Below are 25,010 nucleotides of genomic sequence, written 5' to 3' on the forward strand. Positions count from 1 at the left end.
GAAGTCCTGCAGTCACCGGGGAGAAAAATAGCAGCAGGGAAGGACTGTGGCGTGAGCTCTGAAGTGAAAGAACGATTTCTTTCCAGCTGTAAAGGACCTCCTGCCGTCACCGTCTTCCTTTCCTATAGTTTAAATCAAAAAAGGAACCTTTGCTTTTTCTCAGGAAGCAGACATTGGGTTTCATCCCATCCACCAGCAGGGCATAAGATTTATATTTTATTATAATCATGTGAGAAACTCAGACTTAATGTACAAAGTACTTCATTTCTTACAAATGATCTGACTAATGCTATAATGAGAGACAACGTGCTACAATGAACCTTCTCAAAGCCAACCTGTGGATAATAAGTGTAATGCAGTAAAACAGTGTCAGCTCTCAAAGGAAATCCTCCAGTGTGAGGTTTATTGTACATATCTTAAGCTTAATGATGATTAGCTCTCGAACACAAAGTGCAAAAGAATCCACAACTTAAAAAGCTTATTTGCTGTACGAGTCCAATGCGACCTGCTACGCGCTCTGACGAATGAAAATAGACGGTGAATGCGAGCTATTAGCTGCTTGGTGCAAAGTTGGGGCTTAAACTTCCCAGGTTCTTTCAGGTTGTGCGCCGGGGGAGGGATTTTAAAGAGTAAGAATGAGCTAATTGCCCCAGTTTCAGTGTGAGGTGGGCTTGAAATTGCTCCGCTGCTTTGTAGACGTTTCTCAAAGGTTCTAGCTGCTGATATGACAAGCTTACATTTAAAAGATATTTCAGTCTGTCAGTCTTACTCAGGCGGGGAGAATGTAAATAATTTCCTCTTTTTTCCTGTTTCTTTGATGGCTTTCTCATATGAATTCTAATGAAATGTAATGCTGAAAGTCTTTTTTTTTCCATTTTAAGAGCAAAGAAGAAGCTTTTATTTGCTTCTTAGGCTGTATAACACAATGGAAGGACACCTTGAGATAAAAATATATAGTGCTCGATACATAGAGTGTGCAATAACAAGCATATTGACCCTTAAGAAATGACGCCTCTCTCCATGTCAGCAACATGTCAAACTTTAATTCATGCCGAAAACAAACATAGCATCCACATAACTGTACAATCTACACAAAGGAAATGAGAAACACTTTAAATGAAAGATCCAGCACATTCGTTCCTCACATTATCAAAATGTAACGTACCGAATGTCTGAATATACATTTACCAGTGATTTACAACAACTACCTACAACCTACAGCTTTCAATAATTACTGTACACGGTTCAATACACAGAACAGATCCTGCCTAATTTCTGTACTCAAAATATAAACTTATATTTGTTTGTACTGTACCATTAAACTCTTCAGATTACATACTGCAAATGTAAAATAATGGCTTTTGTTTTATATCTAGAGTACTGCTCCTCGGTGCAGCTCGACGCCTGTTATTTCTATATTTTCAATAAACAATCTACTATAAGTATCAGTTCTTCACAATAAGGTCCATTTTTTTTCTAAAGTGCAGGAGTGACACAGATGATCAGATTTCTAGATGCAGACTGTGACTGATAATTAACTATTTAATGGCTTGTCTACACCATAAGCAAAATGAGCGCTTGGTAGCAAAAGCTTTGAGGGAGACAGCAAAGCACGATACCAGAGAGAGAGAACAAAAGGGGAGGTTAACCCTACCACGATGTCTGTTTTCATCTGTATTGAGGGACAGGTGTTGAGCATTGATGGGTAGGATCAGTTATTGGTCATTGTTGACAATTATAGCTACTCTAATATGAAGCTTTGAGTGGAAAAAAAGAAAACTAGCACTGAGAAATAAGACATCATGCAAATATATTCTTTTTTCTCTTTTTTTAAATATTTGTTAGTCTATTAAATCAGCAGCAGGAAATGTGCCCGCACTGTGAAATGACCATCAGCACAGATCCTGATCACACAATAAAACGTTGCATCGCCTCAGTTCTTTCTCCCCAAGGTTTAGGTTTGTTTCACTGTGGACTGATTTAACTGACCTGCCGTCTTTTTTGTTAGAACCTTGCAGCATAGCTTCGCTGAAACAATCCTGGTCATGCCATTAGGAAAAAGTTAATATCAAATAACGAACAAAAAGAAGAAGAAGAAGAAGACGCGATTGTACAATCGCCTTGTTCTCCTGCTTTCAGGGTGTATGTTAACAGCAGCTCCGCTCCATCAGTTGTTGTTCATAATCCACCAAGAGGCTGTCAAATGAAGCAATAATTAGACGTCAGTGTTTTATGGCCTCTGCACGAGCTAAACGCATAAGCGATGGCAACAGAAAAAGAAGCTTACAATTCATGATCTAATATGGCATGGGGTAATTTACATATTAAAGCACCAATGATTGGTTTTATTGCCATCGGAGGGCAGCAGAAACAAGCTGCAAACACAATAACAACGTGGCCAACTTGTTAACGAATAATTGGCTGCCAGCACATGCAGAGTAATAATTTGTAGTCCTGTTTCAGTTCGGTTAAGGGTAGCATTGACTCTGTTTTCACCTCTGTTAAACCTGTGCAGGATACAGACAGTGATTATGTGAGATTTCTTTTAAGGAAAACATGGATAAATAAAATAGGAACTACAATGTTGGATGGTGATCATTATCAGACTTCTTTTAAATACTTCAATACTTAATGAGATACATTGTTGACAAATATTATTACACATGAATTACCTTAACTCTACAATTTCCTACAAAAAGAAGAATTAAGCTGATGGACAGAAAGCCTGCATTAACTATGTGGACCTAAATATCAATATTTTTACATAAGTCAGTGCTTATTTTTTAGATTTAAAATTTAACTAAGAATAATTGACGATTAAGAATAATTATCAATTGCTAAGCTTAATTGGTTCATGAATCAGTTCTTAAAATGATTCATTAATGGCTCAGTCACACTAGAGAAAAACCTGAGGTTTCCCAGTGATTGCACTTCATTTTTTTCATATTTAGAAACTGATTGCAAATACTTGCAGTGGACCGTAGACTGCAGGGTGACAGGGTGACAGCATCAGGTCACCTTGAGGGAGGCCGTCTGTCTCCAAACAACTGCGGCCCAACTTGGACTGACTGCAATCACTCTCAGACAGATTGGCAACGGCTTGCAAATAATTGCTGTCTAGATTTCCAACAAGCTTCCATCAGTCTGAGTCAGTCTGCACCAATAAAAACAACTCATCTTCAACATGCATCTTTGCAATAGGGGACTTGTAGTAGTAGTTAATGTTAATTTCTCTTTAATGTGACATCTGGTTGTGTAGATAGCGACAGACTGAAACAGAACTGCCAATTTATCACAGTTAATCGCTGTATTATCACAAATTGCATGCAACTGTCAAGTCGTTCCCATTCAATTGCAAATTTAATTGCAGACTGACTCTACCTCATTGCTTTTTTTTTCCACTATCTTGACACAACAAAGTTGCTTTGAAGACAGCAGTTGAGCTAGTCCCTGTCTATAAAGCGACGAAAATCACAAGTTGATTGCAGATGGTTGCAGTAATTTTTAATTCCTCTAATGTGACTGTGCCATAAATAATTTGTGATTTCTGTTTATTAAATGAGCAGCTTTCAATGAGCTGCAATAATCAATTTGTTGTTTTGTTGTGTACCTGGGAGAAGCATGGTTGAGACCATTTCTGGCTCTTCCAGCGAGTCAATAACGCAGCCCTGGAAGGTCTTACTGATGGACGACTGCAGGTAGCTGACAGGAAGAAGGGATGAAAAGGATGAGACTGCCAATTTGCACCCAACAAGGCAGGAACACTTTAAAGTGAGTTTGTGAGCAGCTCAGTGTGCTGATCGAATTTCACTTGAGCACTGAAATTCGCAAAAGACATCCTCGAGTTCCTACCTCATCCAGGAGAGACGGTCCTGCCAAAATTCATACATGATGAAGCATGATCTGTCTGGCAAGTTCTGGACTGACACGCTAGAAATGAAAGGAGACAGAGTGAGAGAGGGAGAGAGAGAGAGAGAAAAGAGGGCAGTGGGGTTATCCCATGTCTGGGAAAATTGAAGCAATTTAAAGCAGCTGCATCAAATCACAGAGAGATCCTGAGGCAAACGGCACAGAGGCAGATAAAAGGACATACTGCAGGTTGTTTGGCTGGATGGTAGTGGCATCTGTGTAGATTTTGAGAGCTTGCTGAAACTGCTCCACGTCTCTCTCCTTCACAGACATTTGTCTCTGGACCAGAAGTATGTTCTAGCGGAAATATTAAAGTGGCATCAGTGTTTTACATGCATATACATATAGTATCTATGTGTATATAGTAAATCTGTATTTGGCACACACTAGACTCACTGATTTATATGTCCCTGCCAATGTGTCTTCTTTGAGAGGTTCAAGATGTGGACTCTGAAAATGGGGTCATAAATATTTCAGTCAGCCACGAGCAGAACGAGAACCAGCAGCAGAAATGGCTCAGCCTCCAGTTACAGCCTGTCACAAACCATTGGCTTCCACAAGGAAGAGATCACCATGTTCATATTAACCCTCCTCCAGCCCTCACTTGTACTAAATTCTTGTCTGCAAACCCAAGATAAGAAAATGAACATGTTAACAGGCTATTTTAACATCCCCGAAGCACTGACATCTGTCCTACCTATATTATCACATGACAATTTAAATTCTAAATGAACTCTCACACCTCCAATCAAAATAATGGCTTCCTATTGCAAACTATAAGTAATTCCAAACCTTTGTACTTAAGCACCATTGGCTGTGAATTTAATCAGTGTTCTCCCTGATTGGAGCCCAACACAGTATATATGTATTCTCAGGCTGATGTATTATGCATGCTTTCCATTGTGGGTGCAGAGTCGCTCGGGTCTGCGCTTTCTACAAACTGACTCCTCTGTCAACAAGTATCTTATGCTTCAAGCAAAATTCTTGATTTGCAAACACACAGTAGGCCTTGAATGGTGTGCTCAACATTTCTATATGTAACAGCTAAGCCTGTGGTGAACTTTGATCCTCCCAAAAGCAGACAAAGCCTTAATGCATCTTACACTCTCTCTACCCAGCTTAGCTTCATACAGTTTATTGTTCTCTTAGGTTCAAAGCAAACCGATAAATCAAGATTTAGTGGAACATTTTATTTGCTTTCCCTCTGAGTTGATTCTGCTGTCAAAAATAAAATGCTAAAAATACACCCATGACACAAGACATCAAGCACATCTTTTGAAAAATGGAAGAAAGTGACAAAAACTTCCTTTACACAAACCTCACACTCCATCTTGTCTATGAGCTGCTCCAGCTGGTTGATCTGGGAGCCCCAGTGGTTGTCTGGCTCCACACTGACCCCTGATACCAGAAACATAACTTCAGCCCAGCCCACGGAGATGATTCAATCTTAATTTTTTAATCAAACTTTATGAGAATGACCTCACGCATCCTATTCCCATTTCCCTGAAAAGTACCTGTGGTGAGCATGCCAGAGTAAGGGTCTGTTGGGGAGAGACACATGTTCTTCTGGATGCGTCGACCAGGCCTTTTGGCCATCCTCTGGATGGGCAGGTCAGCGGGCTTCTTCACTATCCTCCGTCCTGTGCAGCCCTGGTCATGAACAGCCTCCATAGCACAATCCAGCGATGACTGAAGGGACTGCAGCTGGGTGGTGGTTTCCCTCAGCAGGAAGCGTGTCACAAACTGACCCAACACTGACGAGCCCTGATACTCCTTCAAATACAAACGAAGAAAAGGAATCAGCTGTGATAGAAGTATCATTTGTGAAACAACTGTTACCGTAGTCCAACAATTTTTTATTTGGTCTGCTCCACTGTTGTAATAGCTGGTTCAGCCAATTCAGTTTTTATCTGAACTGGTAAGCATTGAAAATTGCTTCTTTAACTATAGAATGCAATTTCTAGAGAAACAGCACTGAGCCTGTTTTTCTGCAGGGCGTGGTTTGTGGCTTGCTGCTAAAAAAGTTAGAGGTACACAGTTTGGCCAGAAAAGCTGAAGGGAGAAAGCATCTCAAAAATTGTCCGGCAATTTTATTAGGCCACAGCGCTACCTAATAAAGTGGCCACACATGCACTTAGTAAAAGTGGCAGCAGTGAATGTAAGAAAATAGGCCATAGGTGTACCTAATAAAGTCAGAAGAGGTGTACTTAATAATGTGGCAAAAGGGGTACCCTATAAAGTGGCTGGCCATAATGATCAGGTTAGGCTATAACCTAATAAAAATAGGTTGCCGGGTAAACTATTCGTCTGAGAAAGACTTGAGTCTGTGCTTGAAAACACATGAAATATTTCTAACCATCACAGAGAGACATGATATTCAAAGTCTTATCCAATCACAGTGAGAGACGAGATTTACATTAGCCTGTCAAACGATAATAGACCAACGAAGCAACTCATCAAGTGTCCCTGCAGTGAGTAACCATGGCGATGGCATGAGTCTGAGTAACCAGAGGAATCTGCGTTAATCTGTGCCGAGTTTCACGCAGCACTACTCGATCAATTAGTCCACTCTAACTCTCTCAGTCAGTGGCTCCAAATTTTAGTAGTTACACATTCGCTGAACAAGCAAAAGCTCCCCAGTTTGCAAACCCCTAAAAGATTTGTGTCAGGAAGTGTATCCAGGGTAGAAATCTGCAAATATATGGAGCTACACGCTGTAACGATCGCTTGTGAAAAAGAAGCAGCCAAAAGCAGCGTTTGGGGATTTTTTTTGCAACTATGTTTTTAAATGATTAATAAGCTCTCACCCACCACTGAGCCAGTTTAGTGTGAGAGCTGTGTTTCTATGACAAACCAGATCCGTGCTGAGTAATATGAAAACATCATTTAGCCAACAACAACATATAGTGGGATGTGTTGCTTTGCAGCTATCTCACCAATAATGTAGCCTGGGGCTGATTTTCAGACATCTCTCTGAGCACTGTGAGCTTCAGGGCAGTGTCTGCTGCATTTTAGAAATCTATAAATCTTTTCAAGCTCACTTTTTGAACACAGTGACCCTCAACACACTGACCATCGCACTGTGCCATTTCCAAATTGAGTTCAGGAGAAGTGACAGCGAGACGTGATAAATGTTGGCCAGTCTTGTTCAAATCCGTGTTTCTGTACGCGTGATTTATCGGCAGAAGACGAGCTGTGCTGCACAAGTAACCTCTGTCTTTTTTTCTGTTTTTTCTTTTTGATGAGCAGACAGATAGATGAGCTGCAACGCCAGAGTGGATGTGTTCTTTTCACCCCAGGAGATGGTAAAAATGATAAAAATAGCTATACAATTAGTAATATGTTTGGTGTAGCAATTTATTAAGTAACCCTCGTTGTAGGGAGGGCTGAAAAACGCCTCACCTTTTCAGGGAAAAGAAAGCTTTTTGACCAACTTGAAATATGAAAAATGCATGAGCTATAAGCACGTGTGATGCAGAGAAGAGAGATGAAAAGCCAGAAAGCAAGGCTGTGCTGAAGATGAGAGATGTAGAGAGAGAGAAAGCCGAATATCCTCCCGAGTGAATAATAAACCTGGACACTGAAAGAGGAAAAGCAAAAGAAAGAAATGCAGTCATGTGGTTGTGGTGCATTTGCGCGACGTCACGTCAGTTGGACAGCTGCGGGGTTTGTCAGCCTTAGTTACTGTCATCTACACTCCACTACTGCCCAAGCACAGTCATCAGTCACTGCAGAAGCTCCAGTGAAAATAACTTCCTGTAACCGCAGAAAGCAGCCTCATTATAAGTCTGAGTCCACATCCATTTATACTCCACCTGATTCTCATCGTTTGCCAAATACAAAATAAATATTCACCAGTCGGCTTAACAGAAAGGGCTACTCGAGATCAGTACAGACTGAGCTAAGCTATCGATTAAGTCTTAGTGGAAGTTCTCTGATGCTGTTCTCCAGTGTGCCCGCCTAACACAACAGGATTACAGCCCTACTTGTCAGGGCAGGACAATTAAATCCCCACTACATCTCTTGCAATATTAAGCGTGCTGTTCTGCTCGAGCAGGTCTCAAAATAAGATTTTATAACGCTCTAATTAGCATGTTTCACAGTCCAAGGCTACTGTTTCTGTGAGATACTGTTTCTCTTTATCTGAAGGCAACATTCTACTTTGGGGTAGAAGGATGTGAATGAGCCAATATAATGCCGTACTGGTTGCTAGATATGAAATAATGGTGTTCAAAACAAAAACAATGAAGAAATAATGTGCATTTTAATGCTGCAGCTCACTGATGTGTTTGTAAAAAACCTAGACAGGTGGATGAACACACAGCAAGCATTATAATTCATATTTAACTGTTTCACAGTATCTTTGCCTGTGTGCTCTGTTAATTAGTTAGTTTACAACTCATTGCAGTTTTCATAATTAAATTGATTATTTTAGCCATTTTAAAACTGTCATTTTAAGCCATCTGAGCCAATCATGTGTCAAGGATGTTGTTTTTTATTTAAACTTACTGCCCTTCAATTTGTAAAATCCAGGTCACAGTAGCATATGTGATTTGGCTCTGCCATTTCTTTCTTTGCCTCCTCCATATGTGTCTTCTCCGCCTCCAGTATTTCTGCACTTGCTTCAGCATCTTTTCCTGACATTCATTATCTTGATGGTCCATCATATTCTCATTGCAGATCTTTCCTTCCATTCCTCACTTGTCGATTTTCCTATTTCAGATTTTTATTTTGTCGCTTCATTTTTTTGTAGACTGTCTCCTTCCACCTTCTTCTTTTTTATTTATTTAGGCTGTATTTAGTCTTAGCTTCATTCTTCTGCACCACATTTTCTCTCTCTGCTATCTCTTTTCAGAGGTTCTCCTCCTGAGAGCTGCATTTTGCCATCAAAGCCTTTCAGTGAGCCTGGCAGAGAGACGCTCCTTCTCATGCACCAGTTCCTGTATTTTACAGTCCCTATGCCTGAGCTGGTCCTTCACTTCCTTTACCTCCTGCTGGTATTTGCTTGATAGATTTTCTCTGTGTGCCTCCAGCTGTCTGCACAAATAAGTGCACACATTAATATTCCCATCAGCCTCAGCTTTACTTTCTGTTTTATACTAGTTAGACATTTCAGCCATAGTAATATATGTACGGCACCGGCCACTTTATTAGATACGCCGTTCAACTGTTCATTATTGCAAATATTTAACCAGACAATCACATGCATGCAACTCGCTGCATTTAGGCATGCATTCTGATGCAAAGCGAGCATCAAAATGGAGAAAAAGGCGAGTAAAGTGACTTTGATTATAGCATAATTATTGGTGCCAGACAGGCTATTTCAGAAACAGCTGATTTACCTGAGAGCTTGACAGTCACCAGCTCTCAACCCAACAGAGCACCTTTGTGATGTGTTGTAACAGGAAACAAGTATCATGGATTCAGTTCTTTACATCATTAATATTTATATATTCATCTGTGTGGCCATCTTTAATAAGTCCACCAACTCTAATTTGACCATCTGCAAATGAGGTCAAAATGTTGAGGTTGCATGAAAACTGCTTTACTCCCACCTTGCTGGTTAGTTACCCAGGTGATTTACAACAGCAACAGCTGCCATGTTTATCAAGCCTTGTAAGAGAAAGCATCTTTTAAAGGTCTTTGAGCTCATGTTTGAAAATGTACTGCCAGAGTCACTCACGATGGGAAATATTCACTGCAACAGCACACTGATCGCAAAGACTGTGGCAGCGTTTTAAACTGACAGCTGAGACAGTAACAGGAAAGTTTTAACACATCAAAGGATCGAGGATGCTTATGGATTACTGGAAAGATATTGTGCTGTTTATATGTCTTGGCATGCAAAAATCCACACAGCACAGGGGTGAAAGGAACCATAACCAACCTCTTTAGTTTTATCCATGGCCTTAAGAATGGCCACATTCAGCTTTTCCAGAGCAGACAGGACGTTGACGTATTCTCCCAGGTGTGGAGTGAAGTACTCTGGAATGGGAGAAGACCTGTTACTTATTATCATCTGGTTCGTGTTGGACTAGCACAACACAAGTAGTGCTTTTCACAAGAGGATCAGTATCTGGCAACAAATCAGTCAGCAACACTGATGCACACACATCTTTGAGTTATTGTCACTATCAGACCAACATCAACAGCTAAAAGCATCAAAACTTCCCCTGTTCATGATACACACAGTTAAAGTGATCTAATGCACCACATGAATTTTAAAGTAAAGTCGGTAAAATAAAATAAATAAAAGATAGTTACCGGAGAGTTTGTCTATGTCCAGGTTGCTGTGAGGGAGTCACAAAGAGACAAAAGAACCATGTTAATGAAACTTGTCTATCACGCTAAGGCCTCAACTCTTCCTGTCAAAGACCACAAAGACTCTTTTTTAATGGAGTTTGCATGTTTTTCCCATTCGCCTGAGTTCACTCCAGGTACTCTGACTTCTTCCTACATTGTAAAGTATGGTAGGAGCTGATGTTAATTCAAATAGTAGTTGGTCTCATCGTGTGCAAGTCCTTTGATGCGCTGGCATCTTATACATTCTATACATGGAGTTAGCCACCTCTTGCCCAATGCCGGGTGGAGCAGGGATACAACCTCCAAAACTCTAGCTGGATAAGCAGTTACGAGGCTTGGCCTATACTGCAAAGGGGATGATCCCCACTGACTGACTTAAGGTAACTATCTTGTTTATGTTGTTTCTTCTACTGAGACAGACACATACTCTACAGGAAGCTTTTTGAAGGACCAACTGTTTTTGTTGAATGGTTCTGGTTACCATCTTGGTGAGCAGTTGGAGCTTTGGCACAGGGTGTAAACATGGTGACACTTCACTTAAGATGCTTAGTTTAAAAGCCCTCGGTGTGTGACTCTTACAGTTTGCGCAAAATCACTTTTCCTCTTAGTCATCTCTTAACCACAGACACGATAAACATACCTGTAGATTCTGACAATCTAAGATAATTAATACTGAACAAAAATAGATTAACTGCCCACTGTTAGTAAATGTTATAAAAACACCAGGAATAAAGCAAAATACTCCTCATATTTATATATAGCTGTCCATAGATTCGTAACTATGCTGAAAACAGAAAAAGCTGTTATCTCCTTCAGTCACCTTTCATGGATGGTTATCTGATTGTGTAACCTTATAAAACATTTTGTTTTGTTATAATTTGTTATAAATTTGATAATTTAGCGTTTCATTGCGATGCTGTGCAACCCTCTTGCTAACAGTATAGCAATGAAGTTGAGTAGCATAGATTAAACCACCTGAAATGTCTTCACTGTGACTGGTTGGCATATAAGTGATGCCAACAGCACAGAGCTTCCATCACTATTGTTCTCTCAGACACAAAAAAAAGGTTTCTTGGGTGTTTTTATACCAACAGGCATTTTACAGGTGAATGTTTATATATCTTACAGACATATCTTTGCTAATGAGCTAATCAAGCAGGCTGCTGCAAGCCCTCTGGCTTTCACACAAGAATTAAGGCTTTATGAAATATTAGCATCATATTATTTGAAGTGCAGTATTGACATTTCACTGCCAGACAGCAGGAAAGCAGGAGGGGCTACAGATGGCAGCAGAATTGGAGGACATCCAAAAGGAAGATCAGCTTACTCTGTCTGCTGCCTGTCGATGGAGTAATACAGCTCCTGCATCTGCTCATCAGTGAGGATGCCATCGGTGAAATATGACTGGAACTCCTCCAAGTTCAGCTTCCCATCATCTGAAAGGAGAGATGCTTGTGAAAGTTACACCTAGCTGAAGCCTCAGTGTTTCAGCATCTGAATGAAGAGTTTGCCCATAATCGAGTGTAAAGGAACAAAGACACTTTGTCTCTGTGATGCAAACACATTACTGATGAACTCAGAGGTGTTACTGCAAAAAAAATACTTCTGATGAACCGCCCTAGTCCTAAATTCTGTCTTGGTTTACAGTAATGTAACCCTAAAAAGATGGTAAAACTTCCCCTCAACCATTGTTACAATAAATCATCATTCTTTTAATACTGATAAGAGCTGGATTTCCAACTCTCCAGAGTAATAATGATCTAACTGAGCACCAGATTTTCTGTTCAAAAGTTGACTATTAACACCGTCTGATTTCTTCACTGAAACGAGAGAAGAAAATTGGCAAGCCAATGTACCCGCTGTTTCAATTTCTGCAACAGTTCATTTCCATCACTCCAGTTTCTGGACAATCATCACATGAGCACAGTTTGTAACCAGTCTGATACCAACATGTTCAGCATCTGATGCCTTGTGCCGCACAGCTTGCAGGGTCCAGACCTAACCAGTAACAAGAGGTAAACGCAAAGCTCACAAACACGCCACCACCAACTTCTTTCTGTAGGCGCTGAAACCTTCAGAGACCCACATGCCAGCCCTCGCTCACAGCCCTGAGCCAGAAGTAAATCATGTCATATTTTGACTTCGCATCAGCTCGCGCTGTGGATAATTCTGGACACGATTCACTTGCGGGAAAGTCCTCCCAGCAAAATGTATCATCACTGAACATTTGTTGCAGTGTGGCTGTGGAGAAAGAATCGCAGTGAATTTCTCAAACTTTCCCTGTTTAAAAAAAAAAAATCTCCACAAGATGTGGGAGTAAACACAATCTGTTGCACCTCTGACTCACTCTCCAGCCTTCTCCATCGGAGTTGCTTTGGGTTTGAGATTCACACCACATTAAGGCGGCCGAGTGCAGTGCAGCTCAGATGGCGCATTATGCAAGTGCAGCTTTAAAGATCAAAGTGGCAGTGGTATAACGGCTGATCTCCTGGCTATCCGCAGTGTTTATCTAGCAAACTAATAGAGTATATTCATGTACTTCATCTACAGGACTCCTGACCTGCCCTCAGTTTCACTATTTAATGGGCAAAAATGAGATCTAAAGATACTAAGTAATTATAACTGATAGCTCTTTTAGTTGTCCCCCCAAAAAGGATAATAATCAAAGGAAAGGATGGGAGAAAGTACTGGATTGGTGCATCTGGAATAATATTAGTTGATCATATCAGTGACACCTTCAGGTGTTTGATAATTTAAAAAACGACTACAAAATAGACTTTATAATTACAGATATTCTAAATGTACATGGATGTATTTCTCAAACTATAAATACATGCTGTAAATTCAACATAAAAACATAGCAGGCTATGACAGCAGTCTGCATATTTTCCTCCATAACACCCAGGAGCGTGCACAAAATGCACAGCGGTGCATAGCACTAATGCACAACACAAACGTCTTTCTCTGAGGCTGCACACTATGAGAGCGGCCAAATTTCCTCTCAAGAGAATACTGTGAGTTATTTTATTATGAAGCTCGTGCAACACTTTTTCACACCGTTTAGGGTGGATCTATCTCATCATGAACGTGACTTTGTTGTAATGTGTCTTCATTCCACTGTTAGTTAAAGCTGGCTAATGTCACCTCTCAGACAGAGATTTAATTAAAAACTATTCCTGTTTTGCGTCAGTTTATTCCAGTTTATTTCGACAAACTAATGTCAATAAACACCTCCACAGGGAAATTTAAAGAGCTACTAAGACAGTTGCAAAATCTCATGACAGAAGCAAAGCAGCTCGCTGGCTTTAATTGTCTCACTTCACACTGACTAAAACTGCAGCTCTAACTGCAACCTAAACGACACGATCGCCCCCGTACTGAAGAGCATTTCTTTCCAGGAACACTTCCCTTGAGGAAATCCTGAACCTAAAAGGGCTAAGACTGCAGCACTGCTAAAAATTCATAAAGCCCATCGGTGCGATTCAGTTGAAAAGCAGAGGTGAGAACAGGCCGCAGATAAAAACATCCTGTATGTGTTGCCTCAAAGAGCAAGTGTATGAAATCGATTACCAATCAGCAGAGGAGCGGAAAAATGAATGCGCAGCAATATTTCCCAAAGTTCATTTCCAACCATGAATGCCAAACAATGCCAACAACAGCGGGTTTATGATATCTTTAGACTATGAATTATTGGTCATTTATTACTAAATAGACTAACTGATGGTTAATTGCAGACCTACTAGTTTATTGAATTTGTTGATAGTGATTTTTGACCACATTTGCATCTCACAAACTGAACAAGATGACAAAGGTGATGTAGCGATACAGCGAGCGCGGCATCACTTTTGCACATCCCTGCAATTCTGCTGCTGTTGGCACCTGTCTCTCTGCTCCAGCACCAAATGCCTTAACAATTAGACAACTGCAAAAGATCATGTATGTGCAGCCAAAAACTTACAAAACACCCTCAGATATCAGCCTTTTTCATATTTTTTTTAATCTACTAAATGCATTTGAAACTTGGTTTTGAAATACAAAAAGAACAAATCAACAACAAAAGGAAAAATGAATGAAAAGCAGCGTAGAGAAAAATCTCTGGGTCGAGAATACACCTCATCATATAGAGCACATCTCCATGAGTCATTTGTTTTTTCATCTCCAGACCTAATTGCTGATTTGTGCTTTTCATGGCTGTTATTGTTTTTTTCCTGGTGATAAAAGTGAATCTCAGCAAAGTGAATCTCAGCAAACAGCCTGTAGATTAAAAGCATTTAGCATCTACTTCATATTTGTGCAGTTGCATTTTTGGTCTATTAAAAATGTAATTCCTGATTACAATAGCAAAGAGGAGTGTAGTGGGCTGGCAGACAGCCCTCATTAAAATCCACAGTACAAGAAGTATATCATGGCAGCCTACTCAGCACTGATTGGAAGGCGGCACTTTCCTCTTCAGTGCACAGCTCAGTGAGTTTGAGGAAATAAGAGCCAAGCAGAGTTTAGCTGCAAAATGAAGATAACGAACACAAGAATGCTGCAAAGTTTTCGTTCTTTCTACAAAGAGTGTGAGCGCCGGGGCGTGTCAGGCTGAAAACACAAACCACGAGGAGCAGACCTGAACCGTCACAAAATGCTGTCACAGCACTGTACATTTTTATGCTCATTAACATCATTTTCTGAAGAAAAAAAAGGCAGAATTTTTGTAGTTGCACTAGCACACTGAATTTTAATTCATATATTTAAGTGCAGACATTCAGCTTTAATTCAAGGTGTTTAACGGGGTTTTGCATTTACTTTTAAGAATTGCAGTTATTTTTATTCACAGTCCCCTATTTTTGGAGGGTCTAAACTAATTGAACATGCTAATTTTGAATTTAAGGGCTGATTTTATAACTAGAATGAAAAAGCCTCGCAGAGAATGACTGCCTGACTGCCATCACATACCATGGACATCATCAAATGCTGTGTTTCTTCCCTTGACATACTCTGCTAGGTCTTTACTGCAGCAGCCTGTAGTTGCTGCTTGTGTTTGGGTCTCTCTGTATTCATTTTGTATTTGATAACTGACCTGAACTGACTCTGCCTTTGAAGTATATCCCATTTCTTTTTCTTGAGAAACTCTTGGGTTGCTTTTGCAGTATGCTTTTGGGTTGTTATCCTTTTGGACTGTGAAGAGCTGAATGATCAGTTTTACAACATTTGAATGAATGAATCTGAGGAGAGTATAGCCCTGTACACTTCACAGTTCATCCTGCTACTTCTATCAGCAGCTACATCGTCACTTAACGCCAGTGATCCACTGGCAGTCATTCACACCACACCATAACATTGCCTACACCGTATTTGACAGATGGTGTGGTATGCTTCATGAGCTCTTTCTTTATCATTCTGGTACGAGTTAACCTTGGTTTCTTCTGTCTAAAGATTTTTTTTCCAGAACTGTGCAGGCTTTTCTAGAAGTTTAAGTCTAAGTTCTTGACGTAGATGTTTTTTGTTTTTTGGGGGGCAACCAACCAACAGGGGGTAAAGTTGTTTTTAGTATCCAAGGAAATAATTCTGTCATCATGCACTTTACTTGTCTTCTGTGGTCTTTCAGTCTGAACTGGTCAGTTAATTGGTTCCTTGAATAAATTTACCAGATTACAGATTTGGCCGCTTCTAAAATTTTTATCTAATAGGGTTGTATTGGGGGGGGGGGGGGGGGGGGGGGGGGGGGAGTTAGTTACAGTGAAAAGACACTTACGACATTATGTCATGAAACTCCTCCATGAGCCTCTGGACATGGGGGATTGTGCATTAAATTGGCTGCAGTTCCCAAATAATTGATGCATATTTCTTGTTCAACCCCTTGAATAGAAGCTTAAAGTCTGCACTTCACATATTGAATATTTTATTTGTAATTCACTCTGGTAGTGAACAGAAGAACTACAAAAATTAGGTCTCTGTCCAACAAATTATGCACCTTACTGTACACTCCCACCTTTGCTGCCTTCCAGCTGCTATGCTCTTCACTTATTATCACCTAACACTCAGCCTCAAAGAAGAAAAATCCACCCGCCCTTTATTTCTATTTTCATAACAGACCCAAAGAAAAAAATTCATCTTTTATGTGCCAATTTATAATTCACAAACTGAAGGGCTGTTTTCACATCTCAGTATCTTCACACGAGCTGTGGGGCACCCCGGAAAACCTCTGCTCATGGCGGCACGTTGCATCATTAATCCTGCTCTTACGCAACACGTTCAACGTCCTCCAGAGGGAAGCGATCAGAGTCCGTAGATACTCTACACACATTAATAACTCAACACTTTTGCATTTTACATTCCATTAAATGAAGATGCAGCGCATGAATACAAAATTGAGAACAGAAACATTTCCCTGTTTGTCAGCTGTGTTTTTCAAGCAACACTAAATTCTCTGCGTTCTCCTAGGAGACACTGATGTAGCAAATTCCCTTTGAAGTAAAGAGGTGAAACTGCATCGCTTTAATCAAGCGAAACAGGGACATGTTTACGAAGAGAAAACATTGAATTTACATTTATTGCAATTCTCAGGTGAGTTTGCACCACTCGAAGTTAAAATGTGTTTTCTACAAAGGAGAGCAGAACCAGCCAAGGCAACAGTTTTTCTATAGTTAGATCATTTGCATATGCATTACCTCACAATATGTGTTATTTACAGTGTTGGGTAAGTTGCTTTAAAATAGTAACTTAGTTACATTACTAGTTACTTCTCTCAAAAGTAACTCAGTTACTTCAAGTTACTCGTTACTTTCAAAGTAACTAGTTACTAGGGAAAGTAACTTTGGTTTTACTCAGAATTCTCTTGTTAATGTGTTGTTTCCATAACTTTGCAGTCTTCTAGCTTGCTTACTTGCCACAAGTGCACTGTGCCACCTACCAATAGAAAGGAAAAGATAATGTGCATATTTCCACGAGAGAAATCCCACGCCTGGACCGTTGTTGACCGCCGCCATGATTCTAGCCTACGTCACAGCGTCATGTGCGCCTTTTACATCCAACACAAAAACTGCAGTCGTGGTGCTTTTGATTGTACTCAGAACTCGGAAATTCTGCCTTCTGAATAGGAAGATGTAGGTAACACCAGACTGCAGATGAGCTACATACAGGGCTGGACTGGGACAAAAAAATCGTCCCGGGCATTTTGATTAGAGACTGGCCGCCATTATAGCAAAAATCATAAAGCCTTTGAATGAAAACAAACACTGCTGTGACAGTGATGTTCACTGTTTTGATGGTATATATGTATCAATCTATCAATCGTTTGTTGTAAGATTCAGATAATTATTTTTTAAAAGCGAGACATTTTAAATGAGAATAAGAAAGAAAAGTATTTCTTTGTGCCCCCCTTTCCCTGTTAGTGCCCTACATGCCCCCCTGGCCACACTTTGCTAGACCCGCCCCTGCACAGTTACCAGCTGTCAGCTACTTAGAAAAGGATCCTGGTGTTATTTGTCTCTCAGAAACAGTTCATAACTTCCCTTCAACTCATCCATGTCACCTAAAAGGTAAACCTGTTTCTCCATCACCTGTTCAGCTCTGATGATTCAGTAAGGACATCTCCTGGTTTCATCTTCATGTTTCCCTCTCACCAGATAACCAAACCATATCATGACCAGCAGCTTTTTTGCAGCTGTGGCTCCAGCAAACATCAGCTGATACTAGAAATTAATATTAAATAAATTCGAACAACAGCTGATCAAGCTTAAACGTGCTGCTGTTGTTTAGCGCGACATCCGCTGGTTTCCTCTTTCTGCGCAAAGTGAGCGATAAACAAACAAGAGAGACGATCAGCTGATCATTGATCAGTTTTCATGACTGAAGTAGAAACGGGAGAGGGAGGGGGAGAATGAGAGAAGAAGAGGCAGCTGTGCAGCAAAGACACAGAATAACTCCAGCTTTGTGCCTTTTTCATTGTAGCTGAATTACGGGACAAACTGTTCCTTTTCACCTCAATAAGAAACGCGTAACATTTTCTCTGAATACCAGACGGGACGGTTGGCAACTCTAATAACTTATGAACAAAATAAAGTTCAACATCATTAACTTCATAGCACCACCCAGCTGTATAGAAACTCCGTCATGCTAGCTAGCACGCAGTACGGAAAAAGTCAGAATAGCGAAAATAAACTCCACCTAAACTTGGTTTATATCTGACCCAGAGAGACTGCAGGTCATAACTTCTTACCTGAAGTTCAGTTCACACTTGGACCTGCGGCCGCCTCGGGTCTCTTTTCCTTCTGCGTCCCTTTTCCTTCATCCACCTGCTGGCCTCCACCACTTGCTAATGTTACTGAATCTGTGGAAGCTCCGCGATGCCACCACACGAAGTAACGAGTAACGACCCTATCTAAATCCCAGTAACGACTAACGCGTTCCTGATTTTGGCATAATAACTAGTTACCGTGCTCGTTACCACAATAATAACGTAGTTACTGTAACGCGTTATTTAATAACGCGTTAGTCCCAACACTGGTTATTTATATCCATGACTATCACTGAGATGAGCAGTGGTGCTGGCAATGCACTGATATGAACAATGCTTTTAGGGGGAACTGTAGGAGTTCATCCTGTCAAATCCAATCCCATCACAAAACCAAAAAATTAATAAAAATGCAGCTGGACCTGACCCCAGTTATTCAAATCCTCTGCATCTCACAAGGATGGCGATACAATTAAATGATTAAATGGAAGAATAAGTTCCACCAAGGCCACTGTCTGAACGAAGCCACCAAAGCTACATCCTTCAACAAAATTTTAATTGAGTTTTAATTAACCGTTCAATCCAATTAGATTTGCATTTTGCTTACTCACCGTTTTTGTCTGCACGGCGTAAAATCTGCAAGAAAAGAGAAAAGTTGTGTTTAGGCGTTAAGGTCCGCAAGCACAATATTTTAACACGGGCAATTGAGATGTGTAGCACTAGGCTGACATTAACCGACACAAGGATTTTTGTATTTTGAAGCCATCCAGTGAGAAGTTAAAGATGTATGAGGCAATTTATTTGTGTGAGATGAAACTTAGCCCATTCTTCTCTTTCTGTATGAGCAGCAAAATGTTTAAGGGGAGATGTAATTTCCTCATTTCAATAACAAAAGAGACAAGAAATATCTCAGGAAATGCAATACTGACATTTGTGTGGCGCCCAGAGGAGTTTCAGAGTGAAACCTTTCATGCTTTTTTTCCTCCGCAGGGGCTGTCATGCTTACAGTTTTGTGAAAAGACTGCAGAAGCAACACTCCTTTATAGTCACTATTTATACCATGAATAGTAATCCTTCTTATCTAAAGCCTTATCATCAATAACACCAAATCTTTTTTTGCTAATCAGTTACCGTGTGTGGATCAATAGAGTCCAGTGTCTGACGGATTAACCGCGTCATTACACTGGAGTGGTGAAGCTGCATCCAGCTGTCACTTTTCAAGCACATCGGAGTGTGAAGGCTTCAATACACTCTGCTGACATCGAGCATTTAAACAGAATCCCTCCTCCATTGAAGACACACTGTACTGTGCAAAAGTCCCAAGCGTCACTTCTTTTTTTTTAGCATTGAAATATGTGCAACCACACATGGAAATACAACATACAAGGAAAACACAGAGTGCAGAGTTCTAATAGCTTGAAAATCAATATTTGGTATGACCACCATTAATAATAATCAATATACCCTAAACTCTCTTAGACAAGCTTTCTCGTAGCCTTCAGGAATAGATCTCCAGGCTTTGAAAGAGCTGTTTTTAAAATTCAGTCACAGAGCAGATAATCAGTCAGCAGGCAATCTTTGGTACATCCCCGAAAAAGGTCTAGGGGGTGAGGAGAGGTAACGTAAAAGTGGAAAGAGGTCAGTTTGAAACGTTTTACTGCTGAGAGGTTAACAGAGGGAAGCATCAAGCATACAGTACTTAGCTTCAGGGAGACCCAAGGCCAACACAACAAACAAAACAGCTCTAACTTAAAGCGAAACTTAGCCAAACAAAAAGACTACACTTCAACTTCCTATCACCCAAGGAAAAACAGGGGGAAAGGGTGGATATTAAAAAAATGGCAGCTCTCCCCTATAAGCTTCCTCCAGGCACTGTAGCAGAAGGTAAACAAAGGTCAAACCAGCTGCAGTTTACAATCGACATCAAGCTAGCCAGCCAGAGTCCTAAGTGTTTCTAACAATCAACAGTTTCAACTGTATGACCATGAAGGGTTTGGACATGGTGTGTGCTGGATAGTTTACGGCAATATCTTGCATTTATTTTGAATCAGACTTAAAATCATGTTTATGTGTGATAAGAGATTTCTGAATTTGAGCAAAAGCAGGCTGTAGATTTGCAATGGCCAGATCATGAGAGGACCCAGCTACATAATAAATTATGTCATCTATATAAAATTGCATAAAATGTTATAAAATATTGTATAAAATTCTGTCTCCCTATGCTCTCTCCTTTTCTCCTCACCCCAATCGGGTATGGCAGCTACTCCCTGAGCATGCTTGTACCAGAGGTTTCTTCCTGCTAAAAGGGAGTTTTTCCTTCCCACTGTCACCAAACGCTTGCTTGTATGGGGGAAGTGTGGTTGTTGGGGTTTCTTTCTAATATTCTAGGATCTTGACCTTACAATATATGGTGTCTTGAGGGCACTGTTGTTGTGAATGGCTGCAATATAAACAGAGAACTGGACTGAATTGAGTTTTCTGAAGTGGCAGAAACAATATTGTTTTTGCAGCTCTGAATATTTAGTGGAGGATATATAGACTCAGAGATGCTTTTTCTTTGTTACACAAAAAAAGTCCAGTAGAACTGTAGGGGTGATAAAAAAGCCTTGCAAATATCTGACTTCCTAGTTATGTGCCGATTTTCAAAACAGTTTTTTTAAAAGAAGGGACGGAGGCAGACGTTTTAAAGGCTTTCCAGAGATATTTGTGTAAAAATAAATCAGATTTGGCTTTTCTAATGAGTCTAATACAATACATGTATACTTTGTACTAAAAATGTTGCCAATCAGATTGATGGTTTTTGCCAACTTCCAGACTGCATCTGAAGCATTTTCTTTAGATCAAAACCAAAGAAAATGGAACAAAATGCTTATAGATGGAATTAAAAATATGTCCTATGCTAAGCTGTCTGTTATGTGTAGACACAGGACTGGTTCATGCCTTGAGCAGGGTGCCTTTTATATGCTTAAATGAGTCACAGGTCAGTGCTGGGTGACTTAAAAAACAAACAAACTAAATTCCTCTGAAAAATGTTGGGTACAAGGACTGGACTGAAAAACCAGGAGAAATTTTGCTCAATACCACGTTTAAAAAAATACAAGAAGGTCTGGCTCATTGGCAGGAAAATATTTAAAAATGAGGGGTGTCTCAAGACTTTTGCACAGCATGTACACAACAAAAACTGTACTCACGATTCAATCCAGTGACCACATAAGGGCAATGCTTGAACCCGACTACAAATCATGTATTTGCATTTATTATTGTTGAGTGTAATACCAACAAAATCATGTTGTTACATTGTGTTTTCATCAATAGGTACACTGTAGTGCCTTACATCAAAACATTAATGTAACAGGGACAAAGCATAATACAGACCTGATGTTCACTAATGATGACATGTCATTAGCTGACTGGCTAAAGGGTTACTTGTCATAAAGCTAAGATGGCATAAGGACTTGAATACAGGTCTGATGAAGTACAAGAGCTAAGATTTACTGCCCTTCTGTGGGAGGCTGGTGGAGTCGATGGTGGTGTTGTTATCCCACAGAGCCAATGAAGACATTCTAAAAGTAGCAGCATGGATGCTACTCAGTTAAAAAAAAATCAGTCACTGCGGTAAGCTGGTAAGTCACAGTGAGTCCTTAATAAACTACAGAGAGCTACATCTTCTTATCTCTATGCCATCCATTACACGGATGGCACTGAAAATAATTATTACCGGTATATCAAAAAGACTAAAAAAGAGAAAACTTGGGAATGTGAAAGATTGAAGTCTGAGTCTGTTAAACCGAGTGCTTCAGTGTATCTAATTAAATAGACAAATGGTAAAAAACACAAAAAGCTCCCTGAAGCCAAACGGAGCTGTGAAGTGACTGTGCAGAAAATGAAAAGCATAGATTTAAAAGTAACATATTACGCTAATTTCTGACATTTTCTTTTAGCCATGCATTACTAAACCTTCAAAATAATCCGTATTTCTCTTATAGTGGATCTTGATGCTGCACCTCATGACCTCATGATTCAAATGTTTGTCCATGTTAATTATGAACATACATGCCTGGAGTAGTAATCAAGTATATTAACATGGCAGAAAATAAGGAAAAGCTTACAGGATCTCTTACTACAGATGTAAGTGTGTGTAACAGCATTAATTATTTGTGTGGAAGACAGTAAATAAAAATAGGGGACTCACTGCAGGTTAATGACATGCTATTTGGAGCAGGGATGTATAGAGATCATGACAGTAAACAGAGAAAAGATGCTTTAAAATGAGATCCAACTCTTATTTCCTACAACTAGAATACATGTCATTCATAAGCCTCAACATTAGCAATGCCCACCACTTGGCTGCCACCTGGAAACACATCTGGGCACTGATTTGAGCAGTTATTTTAATGCTTAGTCTCAATGAAGTGTAATTTCAAGTGAGCCAAATCTAATCACTAATACTTTTGTTAATGCAAGTTAACACAGGTGTGTGTTAATGCAGGCTTTAACCGCCTTTTCCCCACTGAAAGCTTTACTTCTGCCACTGTCTTAGATTTTCATTTCAGAATTGCTGAGTCCCATGTCTCTGTTATTATCTCTCATACTGGGTTCATTAAAGAAAACGCCTACTTGGAGGTAACGCAGTGCTGGCTCGAGAGAATGGCCGCTAACTGCGTTTAAACCAATTGTGCACTCGCTGCAGTCTGATTTCCCCGTTGCTGGCCAATGATCTGCCTTGAGGAAAGTGAATTTAATTTGCAGCCTGCTGTCAGAAAGTCTAACACTGGGAAATTATGCTGCTAATTCGCTGTCTTCTTATTTGTGGCTAACTACGGAGTCATTGTGGCACAAAACACAAAGCATTTCTTTGAGCAGCTTAGTTGGGGCACATTTATGTAGTAGGATATTGTAATTTCCAGAGTTAAGAATTAAAAATGTAGGATCTTTTTACTTGTGAAAGGCATTTTTATTATTATTTTCAGAGTGAGGGGAAAATCATATCATGCAGTAATAACATATTTGATCTAGTGCATGACCCTTAATATTTTGTTAGAAATTTGAAATAAAAAGGCTGCACTGCATTTCTTAGCAGGTAAAAGGTCAGTCCCATCAAAGAAAATATGTCAGATTGCTTCGTCCGGGATATCTGTGTTTTGTAATTGACGCAATGATGTGCATGCATTCACCTTTCTTACATAATAGTGCTGCTGCCAAACTCACACGTGAATAGTAGACTGGCATTAACTCAGTATGAACCAAAGAGAAGAATGAAGAACAGTGGATTACTCATCCTGCGCTTTTGTTAAACGACCCCCAGAAGGTGGACACGAGCAGAACACGTTCAAATGCAATCACACACAAGACTACTGAGAAAAATACGTTTTAAAAAAGATGTATTATTAAGAAATGACATATGTGTTTCTTTAAAAAAAAAATCTTCCAAATATAAAAACACACTATGTACTTACATCCTGAAATAATGAGATCCCTTGATTGTGCTTGTGGTCAAGCTCCTGCCGCTTTCTCAAGTGTTCGTGCTTGGCAGACTGAAGACACATGGTGATGAGCTCTGTGCAGGCCAGCATCTTGCTGCTTCCCTTCAAAATTTGATGCTTTTTCGTCTTCTTCTTGTTGATGTCTTATGGAGAGGTTGCCCTTGCCAGGGAGGATGATGATGCTGGTCCTGTGATCCAGTCAGGGATGAGCTAAACCCTGCCTGCTGCCCTCTGCCTGCAGCCCGCCGCCTGCGCGTCTACGGCAGCAGAAAAACTCCGCCTCTACACGACCCCGAAGCAGCGATTCATAAAAGTCCGAGGAATGCATCATCTCCACCTGCTGGTGAGAGTGCACAGACGCTGTCACGTGATCGGGTAATTATAGGCTGGCTGAAGGAGGATAAAGAGAGAAAAAATAATAAAAAAAAAAGGAGCTCCTGATATATTGATTTATTACTCGCACTGTGATCAGTGATGCGTTTAAGAGAAGTGAAGAAGAGAGTCCAGGCAGGGTGGAGAGTACTGTCGTGGTAGAGGTGGGGTATCTGTGACAGACGGATGGCAGCAAGAGCTTTTCACTCTTGCTGAGACCTGCTAGATGTGTGGTTTGGTGGAGACGGTGGCTCTAAAAAAAAAAAGACAGAACGCAGAGGTGGAGGCGGCAGTCAATGTTTCCATTGGGGGTGACCGGGATGGAGAGGATGGTAAATGGTAAATGGCCTGTATTTATATAGCGCTTTACTAGTCCCTAAGGACCCCAAAGCGCTTTACATATCCAGTCATCCACCCATTCACGCACACATTCACACACTGGTGATGGCAAGCTACATTGTAGCCACAGCCACCCTGGGGCGCACTGACAGAGGCGAGGCTGCCGGACACTGGCGCCACCGGGCCCTCTGACCACCACCAGTAGGCAACGGGTGAGGTGTCTTGCCCAAGGACACAACGACCGAGACTGTCCAAGCCGGGGCTCGAACCGGCAAGCTTCCGATTTCAAGGCGAACTCCCAACTCTTGAGCCACGAGATGAGTAAGATGGGACAGCTCAGGTTGAGCGGTTTGGAGAGAAAGTTCGAGAGGCAAGGTTGAGAT

The 25,010-nt window shown here is 40.5% G+C and overlaps 1 protein-coding gene across 1 annotated transcript; it reads right to left on the bottom strand.

Annotated features, from left to right (window-relative positions):
- Positions 1-1,023: 1,023 nt before the first annotated feature.
- On the bottom strand, positions 1,024-24,164 carry LOC309697591 (N-terminal EF-hand calcium-binding protein 1-like). Its single transcript, XM_082519618.1, has 12 exons — positions 23,890-24,164; positions 19,045-19,069; positions 11,540-11,648; positions 10,174-10,199; positions 9,797-9,894; positions 5,424-5,682; positions 5,228-5,307; positions 4,306-4,359; positions 4,094-4,206; positions 3,853-3,930; positions 3,611-3,702; positions 1,024-2,196 (listed from the first exon to the last, which is right to left on the bottom strand). Exons 1-12 carry the CDS (start codon positions 24,004-24,006, stop codon positions 2,168-2,170), a joined length of 1,080 nt encoding a protein of 359 aa, XP_082375744.1. The 5' UTR covers positions 24,007-24,164; the 3' UTR covers positions 1,024-2,167.
- Between the last annotated feature and the right edge of the window lie 846 nt (positions 24,165-25,010).

Source organism: Aulonocara stuartgranti (assembly GCF_965226115.1).
Source record: "Aulonocara stuartgranti genome assembly, chromosome: 20".
In the NCBI taxonomy this organism is placed as follows: domain Eukaryota; kingdom Metazoa; phylum Chordata; class Actinopteri; order Cichliformes; family Cichlidae; genus Aulonocara; species Aulonocara stuartgranti.

Bases quoted from the DNA above. Each gene is read 5' to 3' on its own strand.
- LOC309697591 (XM_082519618.1), bottom strand. From the start codon at position 24,006: ATGCTGGCCTGCACAGAGCTCATCACCATGTGTCTTCAGTCTGCCAAG. The intron at 3,931-4,093 runs GTATGTCCTTTT...TTTCATTTCTAG, and splicing joins ATCCAGCCAAACAACCTGCA to CGTGTCAGTCCAGAACTTGC. The intron at 3,703-3,852 runs GTAGGAACTCGA...TCTTCCTGTCAG, and splicing joins GACCGTCTCTCCTGGATGAG to CTACCTGCAGTCGTCCATCA.